The sequence below is a fragment of the Coptis chinensis genome, chromosome 8, assembly GCF_015680905.1.
Source record: "Coptis chinensis isolate HL-2020 chromosome 8, ASM1568090v1, whole genome shotgun sequence".
Classification (NCBI taxonomy): domain Eukaryota; kingdom Viridiplantae; phylum Streptophyta; class Magnoliopsida; order Ranunculales; family Ranunculaceae; genus Coptis; species Coptis chinensis.
This window is the reverse complement of record NC_141463.1, coordinates 91664966-91692224: the sequence shown is the minus strand read 5'-3', so window position 1 is coordinate 91692224 and position 27259 is coordinate 91664966. Positions and strand designations below refer to the sequence as shown.

At 35.6% G+C, this 27259-nt stretch overlaps 1 protein-coding gene, 4 long non-coding RNA genes and 1 pseudogene across 16 annotated transcripts; 1 reads left to right on the top strand and 5 right to left on the bottom strand.

Annotated features, from left to right (window-relative positions):
• Window positions 1-590: 590 nt before the first annotated feature.
• On the bottom strand, window positions 591-2531 carry LOC147484341 (GDSL esterase/lipase At5g03980-like). Its single transcript, XM_086578745.1, has 3 exons — window positions 2030-2531; window positions 1651-1857; window positions 591-1534 (listed from the first exon to the last, which is right to left on the bottom strand). Exons 1-3 carry the CDS (start codon window positions 2250-2252, stop codon window positions 870-872), a joined length of 1095 nt encoding a protein of 364 aa, XP_086434871.1. The 5' UTR covers window positions 2253-2531; the 3' UTR covers window positions 591-869.
• Window positions 2532-3126: 595 nt separating this feature from the next.
• LOC147484340 (uncharacterized) lies at window positions 3127-6521 on the bottom strand. Its single transcript, XR_015206706.1, has 2 exons — window positions 4278-6521; window positions 3127-3502 (listed from the first exon to the last, which is right to left on the bottom strand). It is a non-coding gene; the product is annotated as an uncharacterized LOC147484340 (long non-coding RNA).
• A 744-nt stretch (window positions 6522-7265) lies between these two features.
• LOC147484339 (putative magnesium transporter NIPA3) lies at window positions 7266-10842 on the bottom strand (annotated as a pseudogene). Its single transcript, XR_015203978.1, has 9 exons — window positions 10641-10842; window positions 10498-10554; window positions 9865-9955; window positions 9596-9756; window positions 9374-9501; window positions 8895-9032; window positions 7999-8091; window positions 7632-7752; window positions 7266-7526 (listed from the first exon to the last, which is right to left on the bottom strand). The product of XR_015203978.1 is annotated as a putative magnesium transporter NIPA3 (transcript).
• A 987-nt stretch (window positions 10843-11829) lies between these two features.
• Window positions 11830-15476, bottom strand: LOC147484338 (uncharacterized). 6 transcript variants are annotated; one of them, XR_015205903.1, is made up of 4 exons: window positions 14581-15476; window positions 14052-14491; window positions 12725-12939; window positions 11830-12368 (listed from the first exon to the last, which is right to left on the bottom strand). It is a non-coding gene; the product is annotated as an uncharacterized LOC147484338 (long non-coding RNA). The 6 variants fall into 6 exon arrangements; XR_015205902.1 differs by having other exon boundaries at window positions 11830-12939; window positions 14052-14195; window positions 14309-14491; XR_015205904.1 differs by having other exon boundaries at window positions 11830-12939; window positions 14052-14192; window positions 14309-14491.
• A 3087-nt stretch (window positions 15477-18563) lies between these two features.
• LOC147484337 (uncharacterized) lies at window positions 18564-22205 on the top strand. Its single transcript, XR_015204986.1, has 2 exons — window positions 18564-20116; window positions 21078-22205. It is a non-coding gene; the product is annotated as an uncharacterized LOC147484337 (long non-coding RNA).
• LOC147484336 (uncharacterized) lies at window positions 20615-27022 on the bottom strand. 6 transcript variants are annotated; one of them, XR_015204984.1, is made up of 5 exons: window positions 26567-27022; window positions 25871-25950; window positions 23967-24017; window positions 22704-23866; window positions 20615-22065 (listed from the first exon to the last, which is right to left on the bottom strand). It is a non-coding gene; the product is annotated as an uncharacterized LOC147484336 (long non-coding RNA). The 6 variants fall into 6 exon arrangements; XR_015204985.1 differs by lacking the exon at window positions 23967-24017 and having other exon boundaries at window positions 26567-27021; XR_015204981.1 differs by having other exon boundaries at window positions 22704-24017; window positions 26567-27018.
• Between the last annotated feature and the right edge of the window lie 237 nt (window positions 27023-27259).

The following is a 27259-nucleotide window of genomic DNA, read 5'->3' as shown; positions in this document are numbered from 1 at the left end:
TTTGTCGGCATTTCATGGCAGAGTGAACGGAGGTGGAGGAGGAAGAGGGAGAGAAGAAAAATTGATAAGCTTTAAAAAACACATGCCATGATCTGATGATCATCGGATGTTATAATACAACTAGAGAGTATGAGATTACCCTTCTTCTTACGTGCTCTTGAAGCAAGTAATGCCCTCATTTAACACCTATACGGTTAACAAGATTGAATACAGATCAGCTGACTGTGAGTACTGTCTAAAATGTAGACCGCTTTTTCATTCCAATAATTTCAGAAGAAATCCTGTAATTTTATTGATAATTGCAGTGTATGAAAAAGATGACGTGCATACTTTTTAGACCACTCCGAACCAGCTGAACCTTGCTCGACCAGTGGTTACACACAGGGATCTTACTGCTCGTTGATTGTCCCACAGTTTCAGCTTAAAGGAATTGTTCAAACTTGTCAAGGTACCACAATCCTTTGGGTTAATTTGCAGTACCTAAAGCAACATTCATCACTAATGAGTAACGAGTAATTAAAGCATCTTGGAATCCGGCCCTCGTTAGATCATTTGGCCAAGTAAAATAATATTTCAATAAGGCAAAAGAAGAATGCAAAACATATATAATTACACATGAAATCTAACAGTAACATACTACACGTAAAAGCAGAGGAATTGCATACTTATATACAGGAGGCTATAACATCCGCAATCCCAACATGCCTTGATGACGATTTTTTTTTTTTTTTTTTTTTGTGCTGGACCCAAGTAACTTCTGGGCTGCCTACGTACCATGGAGGGGACACATGGAGTCTAACCCCACTTATAGGATCAAGCACACGTAGTTCTTCAATGTTTAATTTGATATTTCCGGTTACATTAGATTATTACATAACACAATGCCATCTCTCTGGAATTCTTAGTTTCGGTCTTACAAAGTTGCCGCTGATGAAGCCTTCCACCATGAGTTTGTAGGCCTCCTCGGTTAGACGAATCCCATCCCAGTGAACATGCTTGGTTGGATCAGAGCAAACTGGAACGCCTTCAGCACCACACATCCTTGATGAATCAAAATTGTGTGATCCTCCATTCCCGCAACAAGCTTTCCTCAAGGAGCTCTTTTGGAAACCTAGAACAGCACGGTTGCGAAGGAGAGCAATGAATGCGTCGTAATAGCTAGCATACACAATGTGAACACGAGGGTGCTCAAACCTGAGCTCGGTTAAGGCCTGCTCAAGGTGATTATTGTGAAACCTTGCAAAGTTATTATAGCCTTCTCTGCACTTATTCTTGTCGTAGTTCCTTCTATCATCACTGGGGAACATTGTCAGGTAGCTAGGCAGGCATCCCATTGGCAAACTTCCAGGGACTATCAGGTTAACAGCCCCCATATGGATGAGTCTCTTCAAAGCATCCTTAATAGTCTGCACGACTTCAGGCACATAACCAACAACCTCGTTCATGGTTTTCCCTTGAAAGAAAGCATAATTATAATCATTGACCCCAATCTGCCCCACCAAGAAGATAGACTTCTTTAACTTCTGACGACAGTCTGCAACATAAAGAAAAATAATGATCAATACTATGAATGAATGAATGTGTGACATAATAAGAGGAAATAGTTGGCTAAAATAGGATGTAATTAATCTTTGGATCATATATGCTTACCTGGAGGTGATGAACATAGTGCATCAAGATGGGTCTGGAACCAATCAATTTGTGTGTGAAGAGAATTGTTGGCTGGTGACAATGTAATGTTGTTCTTCGTGAAAAAGGTGGAGTCCAGAGCAGTAGCACCCCGTACAGCAAAGTTCACTCCATAATCTAATTTAGTGTCTTCCTCATATGGATCAAGGGGAAGATGAAATGCATAAGCTGTTTAACAAACGAAGATTGCCAATTGTTAGAAATTGGACATCGAATAAGTTGTTTGGACTCGACAATAACTATATAATCGTGATAACAGGGAACAATAACAATAAAAAATAAAGATTCTAGGCGTAAAAAGAAACATGCAAGAAAGATGAATTTTCGTTTCTCAACGTACCTAAGTAGTCCACAACTTGTAGTAACCCTTGATCAGATGGACTGCTTCGACCATCCTTAAAATCAAGAAGCGATGAAGAATCACCAAAGCTGTATATTGAACCGAAAGGACATCCCTTAACTTGAGTAACTTGATCAACATTACCCGAACCTAGCGATACTAGGGAAAGAAATACCAATGAGAACATCATGAAAGAACTTGTGTTGTTCCTACGAAAACCCATTCTTCTTGAATATTATTGAGAGAGAGAATCAGAAAGAACGTAACGAAATCTCAATGATCAAAGTTGGTATTGCTGCGTTGTGTTGAGTTGGGTGAATTCTCATTATATACTGGAGCTTCGCTTAACTTTCACGTCACTTGAATTCGAGACAATTCGATACAAACTAGTATTAGCCATGCAGCCGGACCTGTGGTCAGGCCTGCTATTCCTAAACCCATTATGTATAGGCCTGTTAATTTTCAGATTTTTAATTTTGGTGGATGTGCTTAAGCCCATTTGTATAATATGAAGTTACAAATAAAATTAACTGAAGATTATAAGTTCGATTCTTTTCAAATTAATCCCAAACTTGTTAAATAACAATGGAGAAAAATAAATGTTATTGAAGAACAATTTTAAGAGTAAGAAAGTTATCATATGTTATTTAACAATGTTAGCAAACCATTGTATTCAAAGTTTCTTAGTGAACGGAAATTACATGAGTTATAACTTTTAAGACGTGGACATGACATCACTAAGAACTTAATATGGTCTTATATCGATCAATGGTCTTTTATTTTCCTATTATTTATTTATAGCTAGCCAAAGAACCTCACCTAATGATTGTGTGATATGATGCAATCCTAGCCATGAAACAAAAGATAAGATAAGGGCTGTGATGCTTGCAACTTGGTGAAAGAGGAGATATTTGCTGTTGAAGAGTAGTTGCAAACTTCTAACTTTCTTTGAAAAGAACATATAGTTAAAAGAAGACTAAAAAGCTTGGAGAAGTAAAGAGAAGATGATCATTGGAAATACAAAAATGAACTGCCATTGTCATTGAACATATCAGCATATAAGTAGATACACAAAAATATCAATAGACACAAAAATACGACAAAATTCCACTAGCTCAACTTTATATTTCTCTTTCACATTTCACATAGAGAGCAATACATTTACATAACTAAATGATCTCATTAGTAGTCCTAAATTCTCACATACTCCAAAAACTCGTTCAAGTGTACACTCTTTTTTTTTTGCTTTTTCATACAAAAAAACTATCTGCATAGTCTAATCACTCTCTATGGTATACCACATAATATAATTGTTTTTGTTTTCTGCAGTGATCCTTCATTGTTTGGTACTTGTACGACCATAAATAGTTGCAATTCGTTGTGCACCATGCACATATCTGTTGTGCACCTTGAAAGTGGCCATGTGATTAACCACTGATCTTTGCATCCCTAGAGTTTGTTCTACCACTCGTTCTGCAATACCAAAAGAAGGTCAATATACCACACCAATTCAAAAGTCTATACAAAAAATTTAAGCTATGTGCTTATATATATAACAAACATACATATTGTGTACATGTCGGTTTTGTATCTGTGCCAAATTATGTTGTTACCAATATGTCTAGCCTAAACCTTGAATGAAATATCTAATATATTGTCAAATGCAAATAAATATATTTAGTGGTAGTTCTAACTGCATATATCATATAGATCGCAACCATAATATTTGTTAAGCAGGGTACGTTGGACTCACTTTGCTTGTCGTTGGCTCGTAATAGCTATTTTGTAATGAAGATAAATAAGATTAATATACTCATCTCTCAACAAACCTCAAGAAGCTTCATGTCTACCCTAGAAATCTCTAGACGCTCAATTCATTATTATTATTGAATTCTCCTAGAATACAAAAGCAGATTGAAGTAAAACACGTGTACATTCAAGCACTTTTTACTGATAATAAAGCATAGTATGTACAACATATCGATGATTCATTGTATTCATATAAATGCGCCGACAACAAATCAAATTGATGATGGTATGCATCAATGAAGAAAGAATGAGCTATTTTGTAATGAGGCCTCTATTAAGACTTTGTAGCCAAGGATTGGAGGAGCAGAAGTGTATCCCTTTGCCTCAGAGTTTCATACTACTAAGGACTTGATAATTAAAAATATAAAAAATTAAAAACCAACTGATGATCAAACATTGATGATTAAAAACCAAAATACAGTTGTTAAACATTGTGTACCTGAACAACAGTTGATTGAAGGTGAAACGCAGCTGATTTCAAGCTTGGGAGATCAATGTCGATACTCGAAGTAATCAGTACTATGATGGAAAGGCGACAATCTATCGTTTAGTAACCGCTGAAACTGACTTATCCTCCCTAAAACACTCTCCATCTTCATCTCTCTTGGCGTCACCCGGCCCTTTCTTCCTCTCATCATCACCACCACCACCACGGTTGGCTTCAATCACATCCCCATAAGACCCCGATCTCGGAGGTGGCCTTGTTCCATACTCACCAAAATCATCTCTAAACCCTCCACCATACCCTCCAGGTGGCGATTTATAAGACTCTACTCGCCTTCCACCAAACATATCATCATGCCCACTTCCACTACCCGATTTATAAAGGCTGCGCCTTCCACCAAACCAAACCTATCATCATGCCCACTTCCACTACCCGATCTATAAGGCTCGTCTCGCTTTCCACCAAACCTATCATCACCACCACTATCTTGTCGTTTCTTCTCATAAACTAAACACTCTAACTTCTGATCAAGATACAGTGCATTAGTCCGTACAAAAGCAGAATGGTCCCAAGAATTAGAATGAGCCTCATCTCTAAAATTAAACAAATTAAGTAACCTCATACCTTTCCTCGTAGCATACAAAATCTCCTACAAAATCTCTTGTTGAAACACAGGATCTCCTTTACTTAAAAGCCCGTGAACTAACATCAAAGCTTTTAATCCAACAATCCAATCATATACATTCTTGAATAAAAAGTAAGTGTTAGAATTTCACAGATATATTTCTCGTCCATCGGGTCGTCGTCATGTGTCATGGCTTTGACTATGGCTACTTCTAGATCTGGTGCTGGATAATTTGAAACCAAAAACACGTTTGAAGTGTCCCAACCACAAAGTTATCACTGCAGCCGAATTTGCGAGCTTTGGTGATCCTTTTGGAAGCTGTGGACACTTCAAATTAGGAAACTGCACTTCACCCTCAAGCAAGATGATTGCGGAATAGGTAATAGTATTTTTCCCTCCCTCAACACTAATACATCATAGAAATTTGATCCTTCTTTAACTGGTTTCATTGGCATTGAACAGCATTGCTTGGGAAAGATTAAGTGTGAGATACCAGTAGACCGGGGCTTATTTGATAAGGCAAATGAAGATCCATGTAAGGAGTTGACAAAGAGCCTAGCCGTTCAAGTGAAGTGCTCCCACAAGAAATAGATGCTTCAACTCAGAAAAATGGCATGAAACATATTGTAAAAGCATATGATGGTCATATGATTGACTGGAAGAACGACAAATCTATTTATAATACAACCTAGAGTCACCGTATTCATTTGAATGTATCTTGACCAACATATTTTTGTGAACATCTAATGAATCCCACAAAGGGCAAGAGAAGGCACGAAAAACAACGACATTACTATACAAAAATGTTTACTTACTGGTACAACAATTGAATCCTCTCACAAAAGAATTCACCACGGAGAATCCCATGCTATAGCTACAGAGCAGCGGCGCGAAGTCGTCCTAACTTGTTAAGTTAGATGTGCTCATGTGCAGATATAACACCAGTGAAGAAAATATGATCTGATAATGCGCATGTGCGCATATCCATTTTGTAAGTAGACAACCTTATATAAGCTGTAACTCCTGTAAGCACTGCCACAGCACTCCTCTGGCTTCCTCGAGTTTCTGTTTTTTTCTTGCTGATTATCTAACTTCCAATCATACCCCAAAAGGAAAGGAAAGAGAAAATTACTAACTTCACAATCTTAAGCTTAAGTTTTTACAAATTGATAAAAATAATACGATGTTCACAAATCCAATAAAGTCTACATACATATCCATCAAAACACATAAATATTCAAAGACTAAAGACAAAAAAAAAAAAATCTTATGATGGGATGTGAAAGCAGTTCGGCAAAGTTATACACGTTATCTCCCAGTAAAGCAGAAAGAGATAAATCAAATGCCAAGTCTTGAGATATGAAAATTAAACAAAATCAATAAAACTCAAGATATAAGTACCCAAGATCACTGCTTAAACAATGAAAGCATCAATGAGGTATTAAGGGCATTTATTTCAACGGTCACTTTTCTATTGTGCTAGACGACATCTTAGAAGAAAAAAAAAAGTCAGAGCTGGAATTAGAGGATGGATCTGTTTGTTTATTTTTTAAGAGGAGGTGGTGTTTATTAATTAACTTAGTTTTGTGATTATTTATTGGGTTTTGTATTTCTAACGGCGAATAGGAAAATCATGCGTGTGTTTACTTTTTCATTTTAGATACAATTGAAAAGACCAAAATATTCTTTTATAAATTACTGTACACACCAATAATAAGATTAATTTGGTAATCAACCAACTAATTATTTGTTAAGTGAGGACTTTTTTGAAAATTTTGTTGACGTGGCTCACTATGAGCATCTTGGGAGAATGGATATTAATGTAGGTAGGATTGAAGCTATTATTCAAAGTACACATCAATCTTTCTCTGCAAATAAAATGTTAACTTTACATGAATGGACATTGGACAATGTCAAATGGTTGAAAAATTGCAACAAAATGGTAATAGATAGTCTAAACGATTGTTCATTTCCAGCACTCACAAACAGAACACTGAAAGATGCACAAATCTTCGTTATGCCTGGTTTCTTTACCACATCAACATTCAAAGGTTTTGTTTAAGAAAACCTGACAAAAGCTTCGTTGTGGTATGCTAGGTCTATGGATAAAGACAAGCTCTTCCAACAAGAATGTGTGAAGCTAGTCAGACTCCAATGCATGGAGCAAACCGACCGAAAAAAGACAGAAACCATAGCAGTTGCACGAGAATAAATCGCCCTGAGTGTTGGCAGTTAACATATTACCACCATCAATTCCTAACAATGATAATCAACGTTATAAAACCAATAATACCACAAGGCACGATCCAGATTTTGTATTTGCTCCCACTTACCGGAATCTCAAGATGTTGGAACTCTTTTTATCCTGAATTATGGGAACTTGGGTCTTTACCTCCGCATGGTTGGAAACTTTTTAATGTCCGTAACGATTTCTCTTGACCCCTTAAATTGATTCAGCAGGTGAACACTTTCCAAACCAATCAGTTAGTTAGTCCAACTATTGTCTTCTTAAGCAGATATCCTCAAAGCTGCCTCCTGTTCCTCGTCATGCTTCAGTAACTCTCCATTTCCATTATAAAGTCGGGTGGATAGAGTTGGAGATAATGGTCCATAGTTACCTGCATAAGCCAAATTTTCTTCTAATATGAGACCATAGGTTAAGAGCTGGTCATATCTCGGAAATGGGCTATTACACCTGGACTGTAAAGGGAAAAAATCATCACCTCTAAAAGAGGAGCTTCTTTCGAAGTCCTTTGTTACATGCAATAAAACAGTTCCAGAGAGTACAACAAGGAAGCCACATAGTAAAGACATAATGTTCCCTCCATCTTGGCCGTCCCAATCCTGGATTAAGTAAATGCAGTTAGATCCAACAGGATCTGTTAGACTGTTAATTCTTTTTGCTCCCAACCCAAGTGCTTTTCATGAAGCTTAGTCATTCTGAGTTTGTAAAAATGAGTGGTGTGATTTGATTTTCTTCTAATTCTGTCCAGCTCAAGGAGCAAATATTGAAATCCAACCTTTTTCAAGATATATCGAATGGAGAGATGTAATTTCCATCCTACGATACTAGATTAATTTAAACTATACCTTGAACATTATGACACTTGCGATGATAGTAAGAGTTGTGAACATGACATAGTATATTGGAGAGACAATTGCAGTGTTGAAGGTGTCAAGAGCCTGAAATGTTGGAGATGATCAACAGAAATCAACATTTCTATTAATAACTACATTTTTTTTCTAATACATACATGGTCAATACAGAATATCGTCTTAAAAATAAGAAAATAGTACAAATGAATGATACATACATGGAAGGCTTTAGTAGATTCCTATCAATGGAGAAAAAGAAAAAACTAATTTCTAATGAAGCATCAATTCTACTTCCATTACTGGACGTCAGATGTAAGCCTAGTGCAGAGCTCTACAGGTTCCTCAAAGTATAGATACTGTCCTTAATTGGAATACACAAACATTATCATTAAGGGCAAGAAATTTATATTTGGAACACAGAAGCTCTACTCCTCGAGCAATTATATCCTCAAAACAAGAAATTCTTTAAGCCACATATGATGAGAGCTATAGGTTGAAATATGTGTCCATGTGGAAAAATATTCTCAAGACCTGAAGAGTTCCATGGTAAAATAAAATAGAATATGAGCTGTGGCTGACATGGGAGTTGGAATTTCATGGATCCTCTTTATTCTTGAGCTTCATATTCCTCTTCAAAAGGACTCTGGTGTAACCTAGGTGGTTTCGGATCTAATGACCAATCTGTAAGTTAAGGACTTCTGTTTAACAGTTAAGTTTAATTGGGATATCATTTCCTTTGTAATGGTTTGGAATGCATTTACAAAGATATTAGAACTATCTATAGGCTGAAACCAACTTCCATCAGACTAGTATCAAGGGATTTTTTATGGTCTAGGAAGCATGTCTACCGTGTATGAGTAAGTAACTGATAATAGGGATTTTCTACTAACCTTGTTAAGATAATTCATTTGAGTGATGACACATGTAGCTACCACCAACATGAAAAACCATGTCTCTGGGTATATTAACTGATTCCTACCCTCGAAAGTCAGCTTCAAGGAAGTGCCTAGGGCTTTAACACTCATCACCTGGACATGAATATAAACCAATTTTAGCATAAGTGATAACTAGTAGCTTGGATGTTGGATCCTGAAACCCAATCTGGTAAAAGATGACAGAGTCGCAATCATTCCAAAAATTAGAGCTTAACGAGTGCTTCTATATCAATAGGCTAAAGAGTTTAGCCTAAGACTACATATTAGCTTAGTATATTACATAGGGCATCGTGCCAATGACACATTTCAATCCACCATTGACACGGTCAAGTTCACCATCCAGGTCTCATGGAATGTTCAAAGTAAAATGTTTAGTTCAGAATTAGTGTAGCGCTTTAATAAGAAATACAGTATACAAGTAGTTCAATACTCACTGACAGGGAGCCCATCAAAGAACAAATGCCTATGAAAATTAGCACGTTTGTATGCCCATAACTTGGAGCAAAATGGAAGGCCAGTATGAAGACCAACAAGATTACTGATGCCACATAAAGCAAAAAAGCTGAAAATGGACATGAATTATATAGTTAGCAACTTAGCATTACACAAAAAGTCAACACATAGGATAGAAAGGGAATGGCTAATTCAAGTTAGACCTGTTTGAGTTGCCATACTCCATATTTCCTGAACAGAAGTGATTGCACGCTCTTGAGGTGCATGGATGACAATAATGACAGAACCACATACGCACATCACACAGCCCAAAATCCCCAACTTGTGTAATCTCTCCTTCAAGATGAAGTGAGCCAATACAGCACTAAAACAACAAAGTTGTGGCTAAATTAAGTACCACTAAATAGTGATTTGAAAGTAGAAGGTAGTATGTGTCCGAAAAGTGTAAATATACAGCATGAAGAGAAGTTACCTCACTAAAATACTCAATGCACCGAGAGGGGTAACAAGAATAGCAGGGGCAAAGGCATAGGCAACGAAATTGGCAATCTCCCCAACTATCACTAATTTAGACATCAGATAACAAGAATGGTGCATTCGGTTAGTATAGCAATCACAACCCACGTCCCATGGTGAAAGATATATGCCTTTCTTAAACCAAAAAAATAAAAAAATAAATAAAAATACATTGAAGCATGCCAACTAACAAATAACACTTAAGGTAGCTGAGCGTCAAGTAAACGACATGATCCATCAACGAACAAAGAACCAGTTTCTTTTCAGAGAATCATGTTAAGCATTTGAAATCACCGATGAAAGTCTTGATCAAAGAACTCATAAGAAAACACATTATACAAACTAAGTTCAAACAAGAGCCCAATTTTAGATTGGTAGTAACAAATGGTAATCTGCGTCACATAACAACATGAAATAAATAGTAGAATTTAACAACTCAGACCTTAACATTAGCACAATGAAGCAACACAGAGTTACTAAACAAATGCACATTGAAAGAAACCTTTGAATCTGCATATATATAACGTCAACCAAATACAATTAATCTAAATGTAGCCCAAGTAATAAAAAAACCAACAATAATACATACTAGTGATCATGCCTGTCCACCAAAGAGGCTCAAGGAGATAAGAATATCCACCAACACCTAACATTGTAAAGAAAAATGAATTTAAAACATGTCCATCTCATAAAAATGAAAAAACTCATGCATGCAAATACAGAAAATAGGACCTGCTCTGGTTCCAGAAGCTGCAGCAGCACGTCTAAGGCCTTTTTTCTTAATAATGAAACTTCCACCAATAAACCCACTTGACAGAAGAGCCAAAATGAAACCCTTTAGATTGTCTTCAGATAACTCCATTTTATTTAGTTAGATCATTAAAACTGTTTTCTTCTTTCTCTTCATGGATTTTTTTCAATCAGAGAATGTGTCAGATATATTCATATATATAGCTTTTCAATCTGATCATTTGTGTATGAAACTTTATGATGGGTTTAAATAATAATAATAATAGGACCCACAAATTAATGTAGGGCCTACTAATAATGCATGTGGCCATCTGTGTACTATTCATTTTGTTTTTTAAGGTTTTTTATTTTTTTGCTTATGGCCTAATCAATACACGCCACGTGTACAGCCACATTGATGTCACACAAAAAAGAAGTTAGTTTGCCTAACCATTTCTAACTAGCCAGGCCTGTTAATTTAAGGTACGTTACTTTAGGTCTTTATGTTGGGTCTGTTATTTGTGGGTCTTTTTTTCGCAATAGTTTGTATGGATAGGCATGTTAATTTAAACCTTGTTAATTTGTTTTTCTGCAATCTCTAGTTCAAGCTTTTGTTTGGCATCCAGTTGCTTCTCTAGTTCCAGAATTTTCTTCAGAGCAAATAAGGATTTGTTTGGGTAGTAGAGTAACAAACATGAATTTAACCTTCTGAACTTGAGCTGAAGGGATAATTGATAGCAAAGATGAAGAATGCTACATTGTGAGCATGTGAGACCTCTTTAGAGATTCTCCAAAATTACGGTGGAGTGTGGGCTCTCTACTTTGTGTACTAAATGCAGGCCTATGAGACCACCAGCGAGCAAAGAATACTCAACTTCATTCATAGTAAACTTCATATTTTTGTTTGGTCTTAATTGCACAAAGCTCATACAAAAAAAAAGAAAAAAGAAAATAGAAAACCATACCCTACGCATATGTGATTATATATGCTTGGTCTTAATTGCACAAAGCTCATACAAAAATGTCTAGTGACTATTTTGAACAAAAGAAGAAACAGACTTGTGACAAATCAAAACCATGGAAATTATTTTGAACGTACGCTAAATGGACAGAATATGAAATTTGGTGGCCTAAAAAGAATATTCATTCATGAATAAATAAATAAATTAGTGACTACATGCATTTGGCCGAGTTGCACATAAATAACAAATTGTAATTGATCACATTTCATAACAACATGAAAGTGAAAAAAGTATGTACAAAATCCAACATTGTAACACACTCAAATCATCTCCTTCATGTTTGCATACCGCAGTAACCGTCAATGAAGATGTAATTCTGGTAATGCTTGTAACCACAGGAGCAAATTTAACCAAAAGCAAACTAAAAGGGTATGAAGCCACTGGTCTTCATTACTTATAGCACAGTCAGACCGTTGAAGACATTCCCATTCTAGTAGAAAGTACCAATCAAAATGTTGTAGCTATGTACTCGGCAGATCTTCATTACTTCCATAAGCAACATAGCGTGTCCTTTACTTCTCATTCAGACAAAGCACAAATAACAGCAGTGTAATAGTACAACTGAGATATTTGTTCTCAATCTCAACTCCCTTGATTCTATCAATGCTCTTCCATAAAGCCCCTGAAGATATGTATGTATGATCTATAGGATTTCAATAGTTTTTCTTATGTGCTACTCAGTCCTCACCTGCCCTTCCCAATAACTTCTCTACAGTAGATGTTCATCAATATTGTGTAAGCATAAATGTTAGGGTGAGGGGTGACGGGCTTCAAAACTTTATCAGATATAAAACAAACTCTTAACAAAAACACTTGATAAATCACTTATAGGAAAATTTCATACCTTTCAATCCAAATTATATATAATTGTTTTGTAGAAGTTGCTCATTCCGAATTGACTATATTCAAGGTATTCAAGGGATACATCATTGGTGTGTAAGTGGGGTTTATAGATATTGGATTCAGAATCAAAGAGTGCAACTCACATAAAATCCTAACTCAAGGCTTCTAAAGACGACGGAATAATAAAATTATTCCTAGCTCCTAATTAAATTGCAATTGTACCTTGACAGTTCGTTCCTTGGCCCGATATAAAATTTGTATGGTAAACCTAGTTCGTCCACAACATCCTTATTCGTCAAAAGCTTCTTCAAAAGCTCATCCCAAAATCTCAATGACTCCTAAAAAGAAATGCATGTACTGGTGTTTACATTGCTTCAAGTAACAGGTGCAATTTGCAGGATTCTTAATTAATGAGCTGACGAGTGCTACCTTTGCTTCTGGAGTGGTCATGTCAGAAAAAATAAAATAATTAAACCGTTATAATAATAATAATAATAATAATAATAAATAAAACGTAAAAAGTAAAATTGGAAACAATAAAAGGAGAATACACAAATACAATCTGATTAGTTTAAAATGTTGCAATATCTATTCCCAAAAAAATTTCTATAAAAAATAGACATGCTGATCCATTTTCTTGGGACTACAAAAAATTTAGGAGGAATTAAAAAGAAAATAATTAAAGTATAAAAAAAATTCAAATTTGACTTGAGCTTTAAGTTATTGGTATGTCGTCTAGGCATCCCTAGTCCAGCCAACCAATTGATGCTTTGTTTCAAGTTTGTTTCAAACAAATTACTTGGACTTTAGTGCAAATGCATGAACGACTTAAATACTTCTCTAAACTTATTAACGGAGCATTTCACTATCACACAGAATCCATAGGTTCTTCATTAAAATATTTCATTAGGCTTGCAAAATCGTCGCCAAATCTTTAGGCCAGGAAACATCTATTACTGCATTGCATTTTACTGTATTGGTGAAGTACATATGAAAATATGCCCTCGACATTTATCACATATAAACAACCACCTAAGTATACACATGTGATACTTAGCAATTGATACTTCATAGAACATCACCATTGCAGGAAATAATGTAAGTAAAAATTAAATAAAGAAGAAATTGTAAAAACTTGCACCAAAGAGCTAAGGGATATGTGAATGATAAGATTGAAAAGAGTTATACCTGGAGAAAGAAGAGATCAGCAAGGACAGGATATGGAAAGAAAAAGCGGATTAGGTAAATACCAAAATAAGGCAACATCCAAATGAAGGGGATGGTACTTGGATAGGTAACTGGTGATTTATGATTGTACACGTATGTTGTTACGGAGAAGTTGATATATGAAACTCAAAAGAACTATCCTCATTGTTGACATACAATTTATGCCACATTTTGATAACACAGAGAAATATCCTCGTTGTTGACATACAATTTATGCCACATTTTGATAACACAAAGAAATGAAGGGATGCAATGAATATGCTTCATACAAATATAAACAGCATATAAAGAGAGGAATTTTATGCAACAACGAAATCGGAACCTCAGCATATAAAAGATGATGGTGCTCTAGTCTGGATATCATGACGAAGTGTCCTGTCTCACTTGCTTGCTCTTGTAACTGCCTCAATCCAGCACGATCAGCTGCAGACCCTTTTGCCACAGTGTGAACGTAGATGAAACCCTACTACATAAATAAAATTCAGTCAGGTCCATAATATTTTCCTAGTAAGCTAGGTTCCAGAAAGCTATTTATATGTAGTTATGAACATATTATATGTTCCCTATGAGGGAAATCACTTCTTCGGTTCGTTTGATATCCATTCCAAAATGACTTTCACCTGGCTCTGGTGTTAACATAATAGGAATCTCTAGAACTCCAGGCAAAAACCATAGACGTACTCCTTGCACAATATTGATGGTCATGTTGAAAGTTTGCTGTCTGCCCCAAGTCATTTCTCGTCCAACAGAATTACTTCTCTCCTTCAATACATAAAAAAAAAAAAAAAAAAAAAAAACGCCAAATTTCAGATTGAACATTTAAGTTTAGAGATGTGAAACCCATATCCGACCAACACTAAAATCAAAGCTTCAGCTTATACTAAATATCGAAGAGACCGAACTCCACAGCAAATTGGTGCAGGATGAACCATATAAAAATCAATTAATTTCAAAGGACAAGCGAGAGCGTGCATTTTCACATTGTGCTTGCAACTCGCTGCTGTGAACACCTTTATTCATCCTCCAAAGCAAGTGCCAAGCCAACGTTGTCATCGCATTAGCACCTTGCTCCATTCCAAAAATATTAGAATTACAACTCACATACACCTATCAAAAAGAATAAAGAATGAACAGTCATGGTTCAGACTATATTACGACATGGAAATCCTTAACTGTGCGTCACCCTACATAGTACAACTGTCCCCAGTTTAATACATCCCAAGAATCTCCTACAAGCTTTCAATGATTACTGTAACTGGGGGAAATTGTTTAGAGGTATAATAACATAACATGTATCTCCAGTCCATTTCGGATTGAATGGCAGGAGATCGTTGGTATTTTAATTCCACGCATCACCTGATCACGACCAAGCTGCTTCCAAATCAATCATCACCGCCACAGCCATTTAGATTTCTTGTAGATCTCAATTTCTTGAAAGAATAGTGAAAAATAAGATTGGGTGTTGATTGAGATAGAGAGAAGATAGTTGATGAAGACTTGTTTAAGGTTTTGCAAGAGTTTAATTATGAAGAGTTTCAATATATGGAACTTGTGGAAGGCTTTTTGAATTTTTAGGTTTGGTAGTTTGAAGTCAAATGGTGTTTTTCGTTAATAGTAGTCGGATTTTTGTGTTTTTAGGATTCTTAGTTGAAATTGAAGGTTTTTTTTTTAGATTCAAAATTTATGTTTGAATGATTCGTAGTTATCGCGAATTGGTTTAAAGATTGGGCGTGTAATTGTGTTGTTCTTATCTCAAACAAATCCAACGTCTGATGTAATTTGTAGTAGGGACTGACTCGTAAATAATCAACATATTGTCCTGACTTTTAATTAACTTTGTGTACCCACTTAAAAATTGTGCTGATGTGGATAGGTTTTTTTTAAAAATATGCTGACATGGCTCTCTATGAGCCTCCTGGGACTCTGGGAGAATGAATATTAATGTAGGTAGGATTTGGAAGAGTTTTAGAGACATATTTTATCTTGACATGTAAACAAACTCAAAATCATTAGGACATTTATAAATTTTGGATTAGACTAATTTTTTTGTAGATATGATCTCCTAACTATTCTAAACATTGTCATAAAAAAAATCAAAAAATTCTAAACTTGTCAAATGTAGTTAACAATTTATAAAATTTGGCTAATTGTAGACTGTTCATTTTCACTATTTTTAATACTATATTTGACAAGTTTAGAAAATTTTGATTTTTTTGATTATTTGTGACAATGTTTAGAATAGTTATAAGATTACTAGTCAACGGGCACGTGCGTTGCACGTGCTAGGAAAAAAAAATTAGAATGGAGAAAATCAAAGGAATGAACGCATGTAAATTAGAAAAGAAAATTAAAAAATTTAATAAGGAAAAAAACACTTCAATACGCTAGTTGTATTTTTTGTTCGATTCGATTTTTTTGTCGATACCATGTTTCTTGAATAAATATATTGAATGGGTATTTAACCACCTGTAATTTAGTCAAAATATAATTATTAGTGCATATCATACAAACTAATTTACCAACTAAAGAAAGGCATTATGTTAATGAAGTTAACCTGTATGTTGCTAGTTGTGTAATTATCTTGTCGAGCATTTATATGTGATTGAGGAACATTGTTGGATTCATATGAGTGTATGTACTACCTGTAAGATATAAGAATATTATATCATAGTGTGCAACATACTTGTTATCTACACTGGAGAATAAAATATAAAAAAAAAAATGCAAGAAGAATAACTTTTTTCTTTCCATTGTCTTCAAAATGATCTAGTTAAAATCTTTCAACATAATGTGGATCTTAAAATGATGGAGTGGTGATTTTTTCAAACCATCTGTATAGAGGTGACAAAAGGAAGAAATTATGGATGCTAGCTAGTTGCATAAATGAAGTATTACATTGGTTATTGGTCTCATTCTGAAAATGTTATTAGCACTCAACTCCACATGCAGAACTTTGAAAATGTTATTAACACAATGCAATGGAATGTTGGTTTTTTAGAGCCAAATTAAGTGTAATGATCGAGTATTTAGCAGCAAGTGCAGAGTGCACGGTGAAGGAGTGCAGAGGAATTATAAGCGTGATCCTTTGTGCATACTTAGAAGGGAAAAACGTTAGTAGTAAAAAACCAGCAGAGCAGCTTTTAAACGCATGAACTGTGTAAGTTATGAAGTTTGATTATAATTGAGTTCCAGCCTATTCCCATCTGAGTATCCAATTAATATTTTAAGAACGCTTAGTTATAAAAGGGTGTATAACAAATATTATAATTGATTATAAAATCATGGTTAAACAAATTCGACCGGTTAACTAATACATTAAAGTCATGTATAGACTCCATGTATTACAATATTTTCGTAGGGAACTATCTGTTTGCCTGTATTTTTATAATCATTTAGTAGGGAACTATCTGTTTGCCTGTATTTTATTTTCATTCTTGAATAAGCATGGGCTTAGGTTATTAACCCAAATGGTTTCAGAGAATAAAAAAAATAGTATATCGTTAAAAGTAATAGTATACTTATTACATGCTCATAAAGATTTATTTTTATTATTATTATTTTTTTGTATTTTTTTTATTTTGTAAATCTAGTTGCCACTGTACCCAAGTAACTTCTGGGTTGCCTACATTACATGGGGATTAACTCTCACCCCGCTTACGGATCAAGCGATAACGTAATTCTTTTGTCATTATTAAATTACAAATAATATGATTACAAAGTTTATGTACATGTAACAACTCCAATTCGTTAGTTCCATGTAGAAATTATGTTGTGAATCCGGGACAGCTCCTATTCAACTTCTTCAAGTAGTGCAGTCGTACATTGACACTTTGAAAGTGTGTTCACAAAAGGGTCCGAGTCGACGTGTTTTCACAATTCCTTTGCAAAATTGATATTGTATTGTAACACATGACAACAATCAGATCGAACTTTTGCCGAGAAGAAATAGCATATTTTATCATCATCTGTAAATAACCGAGAAATATGCACTTGAGAATAAACTATGTAGAAGAGTTTCATAATGTCATTTATAGGGAAGATATACATATAGGGTTGGTAAGATGACTAAAATCAAAAAATATTACCTCATACTATGTATTTTTTTTTCCATCACATAAGGTTCAATACAATTGCAGCAAATGAGCGATGGTGTAAAAATATTGTTTGGTTGATATTCCATGAAACTTGTATTCAGATCCAAATGATAGAATTGAATGAAATGGAAGACAAAATAATAAAAGATGAGTGCATAACATGCATATGTGAAATGAGACCACTTATGCTCGATGATCAAATTAATATATCAAAACTAATTTGTTATCATGACGGACGAAATGGATGAGCAAGATCAATAAAGCCTAGGCAAATAGTTAAGGCATTTAATCCGGCAGAAATTGCATTCAATCACCATCTTGTAGAGTTCCATGCATTAATCGCTAGCTGCATTGAATCAGAAATCATGAAGTCACAATGAAATTCAGCAACATTGATTGGTGAAGTAAACTCAGCATAAACAGTTTGAAAGAAAGGATATTAGACAATGAATTGGCAGTTTTGAATCAAGGTCCCAAGATGAGTAGCCACTAATATAGTTGGTGAGTTATATCATAATAGGCTATTTTAAAAGATGAAGCTTAACTATAAGTTGCAAAAGCGAATTTTATAGCTTTGAGAATATTAGGCGAGTCCAAAGAAAAAATTTGGATTGTATTCACAAATGTGAGGGTTGTGAATGATCATCGTCGATATTACACCCGGAATCTATAAAAAAGAAAACCCATGAATGCAACACTACTATATTAGGCTGTAAAGCTCGTAATACAATCATTTCACTGTTTTTAAAGCGTTATTTGTAGGCAAATTATTGAAAACCTCTCTATAAACATTATGTTTTGTATACCCAGTGGCTCACTGTCAGAGTGATTGATCCGAATTTTAAGTCCATCAGCAGACGACGTCCGTGATACAGCGAATATAATATGACTTCTAGCTAAGCAATTAGTGTATGTATAACGACAAATAATCAAAGTCGATGTGCTGGCCATTGCCCCATCCATGTAGTGTTTTGTACAGCTGATGGGTTGAGTTTGCTCGTTTCCAACTCTTTGTTTTCATTTGCTTTTAGCTATACTTTCTTATCTTCCCCAATCATCTAAGTGCCAGAATAGGTACTTTTTTGTTCTTGCAATTCGCCCTTCTGTTCATCCTCAAACGTTGTATGGTGTGATGGTCCTGCACTCCCGCACCGAAAGTATCTGGAGTCCAAGATAATGTCAGTCATAGTCATTCTATAGTCAATATTGGTACACCTAAAGTATTGACATCTGCTGCCGCTTGCCTATCAAATGACCATCAATCTTTTGGTTTATTGATTCCTTGTACCTTGAAGAAATGACTGTGGACATGTATTTTTTTTTAGAAGAGAGTAGGGGGCTATGGCTGACCCCAACCTGGCATTAGAATCTTAATTAAACCCTCTCATTCTTATCCTCCTCAATCATGAGAGTTAAGGGGAGGTACAAAATAGTCAGTTACAAACTCATTTTCTTGAGCAGTTAAAAAACTTCTCAAAATGGCTTTAATAGCGTGCACAGCTAGTAAGTATGCACAATGCCAAGACGCCTTCTCCTGATCCTTCAGAATTCTAATAGCCCTCATTGAATCTGCTGGCACTATGATTTTCTGCACCTGCAACATTTGACAACCTTTTAATCCCGCCTGCATATATAGCTCTCAGTTCTTGCTATAAAACTGATCTTTGGCCATCGCCTCCAGTCTACGCTAGTAGAACTTGCCCTTGATCATCTCTTATTACTACTCCTACAAATTGAAGTGTTAAAACTTGAAAAATAACTGTGGACATGTATGTTATAGCTAAGTAGCAAGTAATCAAACAAACGACTATGGACTATGGACATTGATACTTGATACTTTGATAGTACCGCTACAAACATAATGGTCCTGTATTTCTAACTTGGTTTCTACTGACGATAATAAAATCCATCGAACGTTTGTTCCAATGTTAATTTACAACCAGATCTATACAATATTAAAAATATCAATGCCAGTTTTCAGTCAAACAATGCTACAAACCCTTTTGCTTAAATCAAGCTTTATCAATGCTTATTCACCACTCTTTAATTTATTCACACAGAAAATGGCTTTTGGGGTTTTGAAAGCCTTATCCTTATTCTTTTTCTTACTCTTTACAAAATCTTATGGTGAACTTATAACAGCACTCCGACCAACCAAGCAATGTTTCATTGAAACAGTACTCTGGGAATACAGTAACTGATGCACAACATGGCCGAGCTTTGTTCTACTATTTCGCTGAAGCTGATTCAGTCGATCCTCTTACTCGTCCCCTCACCTTGTGGCTTAATGGAGGTTGACTTCAACTATTACATTTTCATCTTGTTTTGTGTGTGTGGGTGGGTGGGTTGGGGGTTAGTTTTAGTACATTTGTTAGAAGAGTATGTATATTAATATGGACTTCAACTGCTAGGTCCTGGTTGCTCTTCTCTTGGTTTTGGCGCATCCAATAGAGGAGCCGTCGGTGTGAGGAACTAATTGGAAATTATCTTAATGAAGTCAAAAAAATTCGCACATTGTTTTAAAATTAAGTCTGTAGTGAAAGTTTATGGAAGGTTGGATTGTTGGAGCCAGCCTTAGCCCGTGCATCCTTCATAAATTATTACATCAATTGGCCAAACTACACATAGTGTATATGAAAATATCAATTACCTGTATAGTACTTCTGCAATCCAAACATCATCGTCTCCACCATACTGGTCAAGGTAGTACCTTGTCTCTATACGAGATAAGTTTGCATACCATGGAACACACATATTATAATATTTTTTTGCACGCAAGTAAGGAGTTGTATTACGAATAAAAGAATGTGTTTAGAGAGATAATAAAATTACACTGCATCTGACTTAACAAAATCTAAAATATGATCAAAAGGGGCACTCCACTCTCGGAACAAAACCTGGTCGAATGTCACTCCAATTATCAAGAGTTGAAGCATGCCTTGCTAGAGATATGTGATACCTTTGGTGTGTGTGTGTTTATGCCCCATGGCAGACATGTGATACCTTTGCTAGAGATAATTACTTCTCTGCTCAACAACTCAGGTTTTAGGAGTAAAGTTGTTCTTAACCATATAGTAATATACCAACCTGACCAACCCACTGTTTAAGACCCATAATATGTTCCCTTATTTGCTGTGGAGTGAAGAGTTCAGTCACTGATACACCCTTTACTTTTGCCTTTCCTGACTTCGTCCCAGTAGAGCTACTTGTTTCCTGCCTTATCTCCTGCTTAACCTGGTCAATCTGTTTCTCAGTGAATGCCAAGGTCTCTCGGGAAGCAAGACCAAGATGCTCATTCGGAAGAATCGATTCAGAAGCGAGCCCCCTATTGCGGCTATGCAGAGATTCCTCTTTTTTAGTATCATTACTGTTAGGATTTTTTAGCCCAGAACCTACAGTTAGTTCAGCTTTCTTTTCCACAGCTGCATCTTTAACAGAATTGGGAAAGCCAATCATCTGGCATACTTGGCTAGGCATCCTGAGAAACTTGAGATAAATTCACCCCAGGAACTGAATCTGGAATTGTTTCACTCATATCCATGAAGGACTTGGAGAAATGATCTGTCTTTAATCATTTTAGCGGAGATTGTAGATCTTCTGAAATTGTAACAGTCAATTGATCAGTCTTTAATGCTACTTTAGCAGCACCTCTACCATTGATGGATTTCCATGATGAACCCAAATCAGATGAAGGACGACTACATGCTTTATGCAGCTCCAAATAACGGTGAACTGGAACACAAAGTGGACAACATAGGTAGTGGCAATTTTTATAATGCTCAGTCAGTATCTTGGTCTTACCATGGCGAGGATTTGAACATCGATCTGACTTGCAGCTTTTCATATGCTTCCACAGTTTCTGCACAGTTATACAATTAACTTATTGACATTTTCCTTCTGGAGCCGAACATCCGCAAGCATGGATCAAGAACAGCAACCATCTTTGTTCATTTAGATATCTCAGTTCACCGGGCACAACTGCATGTCCACAATGCTGCGAGCTTCGACTATACCACATGTTACACTTGGCAACAATGGGGTAAATGCAAAATAATTACGGGGTGACACCACCTGAACATCATAGGAGGAAATATTCAGATCTTTCAGGAGAGTAATGCCCCTGCCCATCCAGTACCGAGCACCAGAACCTTCTTATTCTTTTTTACATCTTGTAAAGATGGTTCAAGAGCGCGCACACCATGGTCTGATTGTGACTCTGAGTATGATATAATACCTCAACTACTGCAATGACCACCACAGAAAGTGAATAATAAAAAGGAGGGTGGTTTTGTATAATGTGGAATAGAAAATGGACTTGATTAATTAACACTTTAATAGGCCGGTAAACAAATAAAATATCAGTATACTATTTAAGATATAAATTTAATGTCTACAATTCAAGGAAAAATATTAACTCATAGATATAGTGATTGACATAAAAGGATATACAAAATGATCCGTATTCAGGGAGGAGACTTAATAAATCTCATGGTACATGGGATATCTCGACAAATTCAACAATCAACAAAATGCCTACAGAGTTTCAAGTATAACTACTTGATACATAAAATGTGCAGCAATTAATCAAACATGGCCTAAAGCGTTCGAGGACTGTGGTATAGCCTAATTAATCTCAACTTGCACCATATAATTAAAGTCCACATTCCAGTCATACATATGCTCTAAAGAAAAACAGCTATGCCTGATTGAGGGCTTGAATAGCATTGTAGTATGCTGGGATAGTGAAGTGCAAGCAGATGTTTGTGTGTGGTGAATAAGAGAGGGTACAGATTTCAGGTGCATATCAGCAAGACAGTAACCTCATTCCAGCTTACAAATAGTAGGCAAAAGTTAACAGGGTGAGACACTGTTCTCGATACCTGTGTATGAATCTGAGCCACCTTATGTACATGAAGAAGACCAACCATGTCCTGATAACCAGTAAGGAGATTTGCCACCCGAAGAAGAGTTGGTATTTAAAAAGAATGAACGATTTAAATTAGTAACATACTACATTTGTGTGAATGGATATATTATGTGAATTGATACATTTGTGTGAAGGAAACAGTCAGTAATGAGTACTACAATGTTCCAGCCATTCGGAGGCAACAAAATAACATTTTAACAGGCAATAGACTTACTGCGGCGTTACAATGAATGTTGAGTTCTTCGTTCATTTCCCTTGTCCTCTGACCTTCCATGAGACTGACCTCTTGAGTTGTCTGATTAGGATGCAAATAAAAGTTTCTTAGCCCTCTTCCACACCTTTGATTTCTTTTACCATGTTCTGTTTATTGTCAACTGATTATATACCGTCTGCTGATATGGAAATTACATCTTTGAAACAAAAATTGAAAATTGAAGAGCTTGAAGCGTAGCTTAATGAAGCAGAGGATGTTGTGACAGATTTTAGAGCACAGTCGAACGCAGTGCAAGATGAACTGGAAAAAATGAAAAAAACTTAATTGAAGCCTTTAGATGAGCAAACTCCAAAAAGTTTTGATGCTTCACATGAAAACTCTTCACAGGGAAACAAAATGAAGATTTCTGAGGTCGTTTTATTGCCTTCTCTGGATGCAGGGTGGAGACATAACAATGCATGTTTGGACCAGAGAAAAATTGGCGATAACTGCTGTTTTACCTCAGAAAGTGTAACCATAACTAATGACCCTTGAAGAAAATTTTCATTGGAGAAATATTTTTCTGGTAATGCAGATTTAGCTTCCATAATCTTGAAAAGCAAAAAGCCCGAGCTCTACAGAAACAGATAGAGCCAGAGAATTTGTGCATCTGAAAGGAACCTTCCTGATGGGAAATCGCCTCTTCTCATGCAGACAGAGGTTCAGGAATCAAACCTGAAGACAGGACCAACCACTAAAGAGGACATAACAGCTGAAGTGACTTGTGTTGTAGCTCATCCCAGAGAATTCGATGTGAGGATAACGGAGAAGAAATCAGATGTGATGGAAAACGAACACCAAGCTGTCAAGCCCTCTCGCAGGTTATGCTGAGTTGTCCCTTGTGCTAACAACGGCGTGCAAAGCTGTGAATTACCCAGGGCAATAGCATGTTCAGGCAATCTGATATTTGGAACGTTTATACATGTTCAGGGAATAGCATGGCTGAGTGTAGAGAAAGTCTACCCAGGGCAACTGAAGAGGAAGTCAAGAAGAACTCAGACTCCCATTTTCATCCTGTGTCATGGTTGGATAAAGCTGATATCGATTCTCTTCGTGAATGTAGTGGAAATAAACTAAAACTACTAATGAAGTAAATGTTCAAAATACTTCCGCAGAAGATGAACCAATAGTATGGTGAAAGGACTACCCGATCATATGGTGTTCAAGCTGGAAGCTGTATTAGAGCATCTTGACATACCCACATAACAATTTGTACAAAATCCAAAAATCTAAACAAATTAAGTAAACAGGCCCCAAATCTTAAAACCATTTACATAAACGTTCCACACCCATTTCATCACATATCTTGATAGCAAATTAAATAAAGCACCCAAGTTGTGATGTGTAACTTTGTTTCTTCTTCTTCTTCAAAGAAAACCAAGAAAGAGTCAAACAACAAAAAAAAAACTCCACTTAGCTATAGTCCAGCTAGATGTAGAGCAAAAAAAAAAAAAAAAAAAAACAATTGGCGATCAATACATGGGCAATGGAGAGATTACAGAGTTGGAAGAGTGGGGAGATTTTGGGTTTAGCGAGAAGAGAAGAATAGTTGGATTTTTAGGTTTAGTGAGAAGAGATGTTTCCTTCCTAGCTAACGATGGAAAGCAAACAATGAAAAGCAGAAGATAAGAAAGGCATTTAAAGGCAGCTTCGGAGGCTTCAACAGCGTAAGAAAAAAGCGTGTTGCATTCCAGTAGGATAAGAAGCCTGGATGCACAGATGAGAGGCTTAGAGGACTAAAAAGCATGGATGTTAAAACTTGGTAAGAGAGTGGATAGGTTAAAGGCTAGCTCGGCCACGCCTCTATGTTACAGCGGATAAAGCGTGGCTCAACAACTCGGGCATGCCTCTTTAAAGGTGTTTAGATTAATACCAATTACATTCTATTTCTGATTTTTCTAACCCCTAGTATCAATACATGTTCAAATCTAATTAGTTTAACCCCTGCTCGCATGGCTTAAGCTAAGCATTCACGACTTTTTAGTTTCCTTCAAATGCCTCATTCCACATTTTCCAGACAAAATTTTACTACAATGCTACATGTTTTGATCTCATTGTACAACTAACTTTAGTTTGAACAAATTGCAAATGCTAATTAAATACAATTCTTTGTTCAACATTAAACAAACAGTGGTTTCTATAATGCAAGCCTGCAACAACTAAGATTAATTATAATTTTTTGAAAGAGAACGGCATATATGACATATATCGATAGTCTTAGTGTGCATTAATCCAAATCAATGGTGATTCACAAAGCTTTATTTTCGGTTCACTAACATTACTAATTGCCTAATTTTACTTTGAAATAACTCAGTAATAAAACATTAATTACTAAAGGAATTCGGCAATAATAAAAAAACTCTAAAAGAGCGACCCTATAATGGCTTCTTACATCTAATTTAATGAAGCTGATACTATCTCTCTCAATACCCACTTTCACAATTAAGAAATGCACTATTCAACTAAATTGAAATATAAATCAAATAACAAAAGAATTGGTCTCACCTCTAAACTAATTAGATGAAAAGTTGAATTTTGCTTTGAAGCAAGAAAATAGTTTAAGAGCCACCCCAAAGAACCAATTATAAAGAAAAAAATCGAAAGATCAAAGGGCAAGATCAAAGGGCAGAGAAACGGTCTTCTAAATCTATATAAATCCTATAACTACTTGAGTGCCTAACAGAACCATAGTTTTGAGGGTTCATGTTCACCCCATTGAAAGTAACATCATACAACCCCATATAAATCAGGAAATCAGACGAAGCAGTCCAAAACTCTAATTCAATTGCAAAATGAAAAAAAACAAAATCAGACCTAGCACTCCAAAACTTTAATATAACTGCAAAATGAAAAAAAAAAAAACTAACCATTTTGACCAATACCCTTGACCAATACACGCTTTAAGTTTCGGCTTTCACCGCTCCCACTCCTTTCCCTTTCTTCAAAACTGGAAGGAAGCAAGAGAAAAGCAATAAGCAACAAAAAAAAATTCATTTTTTCCAATAGAGATTAGAAACGTACCTTTGAAATTTAAACGATAAGAACGGGTTTAAAACCCTACATATGCATTTTAAAATTGGTTGCATTTGGGTCGTTCCAAAAGTCAAATATTTGGCGGCTCCTTAAAGCCCCACAAACTTCAAACTTTAAAAGAGCAGAACCTAAATATGTTAAAAAAACAGAGTTTTTACAGAATAAAATACTATAGAAAAATACATTACACATTGTAAAGGATCATGTCTATCCATTTCATCTTTAATTATGAAAATAATAGAAGTTATAGGATTGTGAATACAAACGACGAAAAGTTTCCCGATTCACTAAACAAAAACTTTCACTATACGATAGTGATTAAACTGAACTGTAATATAATTCTCTAGAACTCGAATGCCTGGTGAGAACATATAGATAAGTGAAAAAGGCGGCAGTAAAATCTTCTTAGGCATTTTCATAAACAATCTTATATAGTGTAATATGAAAAAGAGTTAAACAATAACATAAAAAAGAAGAATTCTCAAGAAAGACTTAAAGAAAAAGAAGAAGAAAATAGAAGAAGGGTGCACCTGAAGAAACCGTTTGCTAATTTGCTCGATTGGTGGGAAGAAATCATCTTAAAACTGATGATAAATTAAGGAATGGCGATTTGAAATGAAAGTGAAAACTGAACGTACAACGCAGTTTCCGCAGAGAAAGTTAGAGATTGGGGATCTACAGAGGGGATAAGCCTAAGAACTGAATGGAGAAGACGAATTGCTTCTCTCTTTTTTAGTCTTTGGAAATGGAAAAGAAGCCCGAAATGGTGTTCTATTTCGTGAGATAGTTTCGAGGTGCTGGAAATGTGCACCTTTGATTCTGAAAATGAAATTAGGATTTAAATTTATGTTTCATTGGTTGGGGGAAAGTGTTTGGGAATATCAGGAACGAAGAAGAGAAACGAACGGTTTACACTTTTTTTTTTTAATTTTAATAGGGAAACCGCGAAACGGTGTCTTGTTTTCTGAAGACGTTGAGTTTTATAGTTCTGGAAATATTTAAATTACCGATTTACCCTTCGAATGTGAAGGGTAAAAAATTTGGAGGGTGAAACTTTTGGGTACCCTTTTGATTTAAAAGATTGTTTTAAAATGGAGAATACGGAGACTAATAAACGGGGCAAGTTTTCCCATTATATATAAGATATCTACAAAAAATTAGCCTAATTCAAAACTTATAAATGTCCTAACGATTTTGAGTTTGTTTACATGTCAAGATAAAAT

Excerpts from the sequence above, each read along its gene's own strand:
- LOC147484341 (XM_086578745.1), bottom strand. The coding sequence starts at position 2,252 with ATGGGTTTTCGTAGGAACAACACAAGTTCTTTCATGATGTTCTCATTG. Across the intron at positions 1,858-2,029 it reads ACAAGTTGTGGACTACTTAG|CTTATGCATTTCATCTTCCC; the intron begins GTACGTTGAGAA and ends TTTGTTAAACAG. Across the intron at positions 1,535-1,650 it reads ACTATGTTCATCACCTCCAG|ACTGTCGTCAGAAGTTAAAG; the intron begins GTAAGCATATAT and ends TTTATGTTGCAG.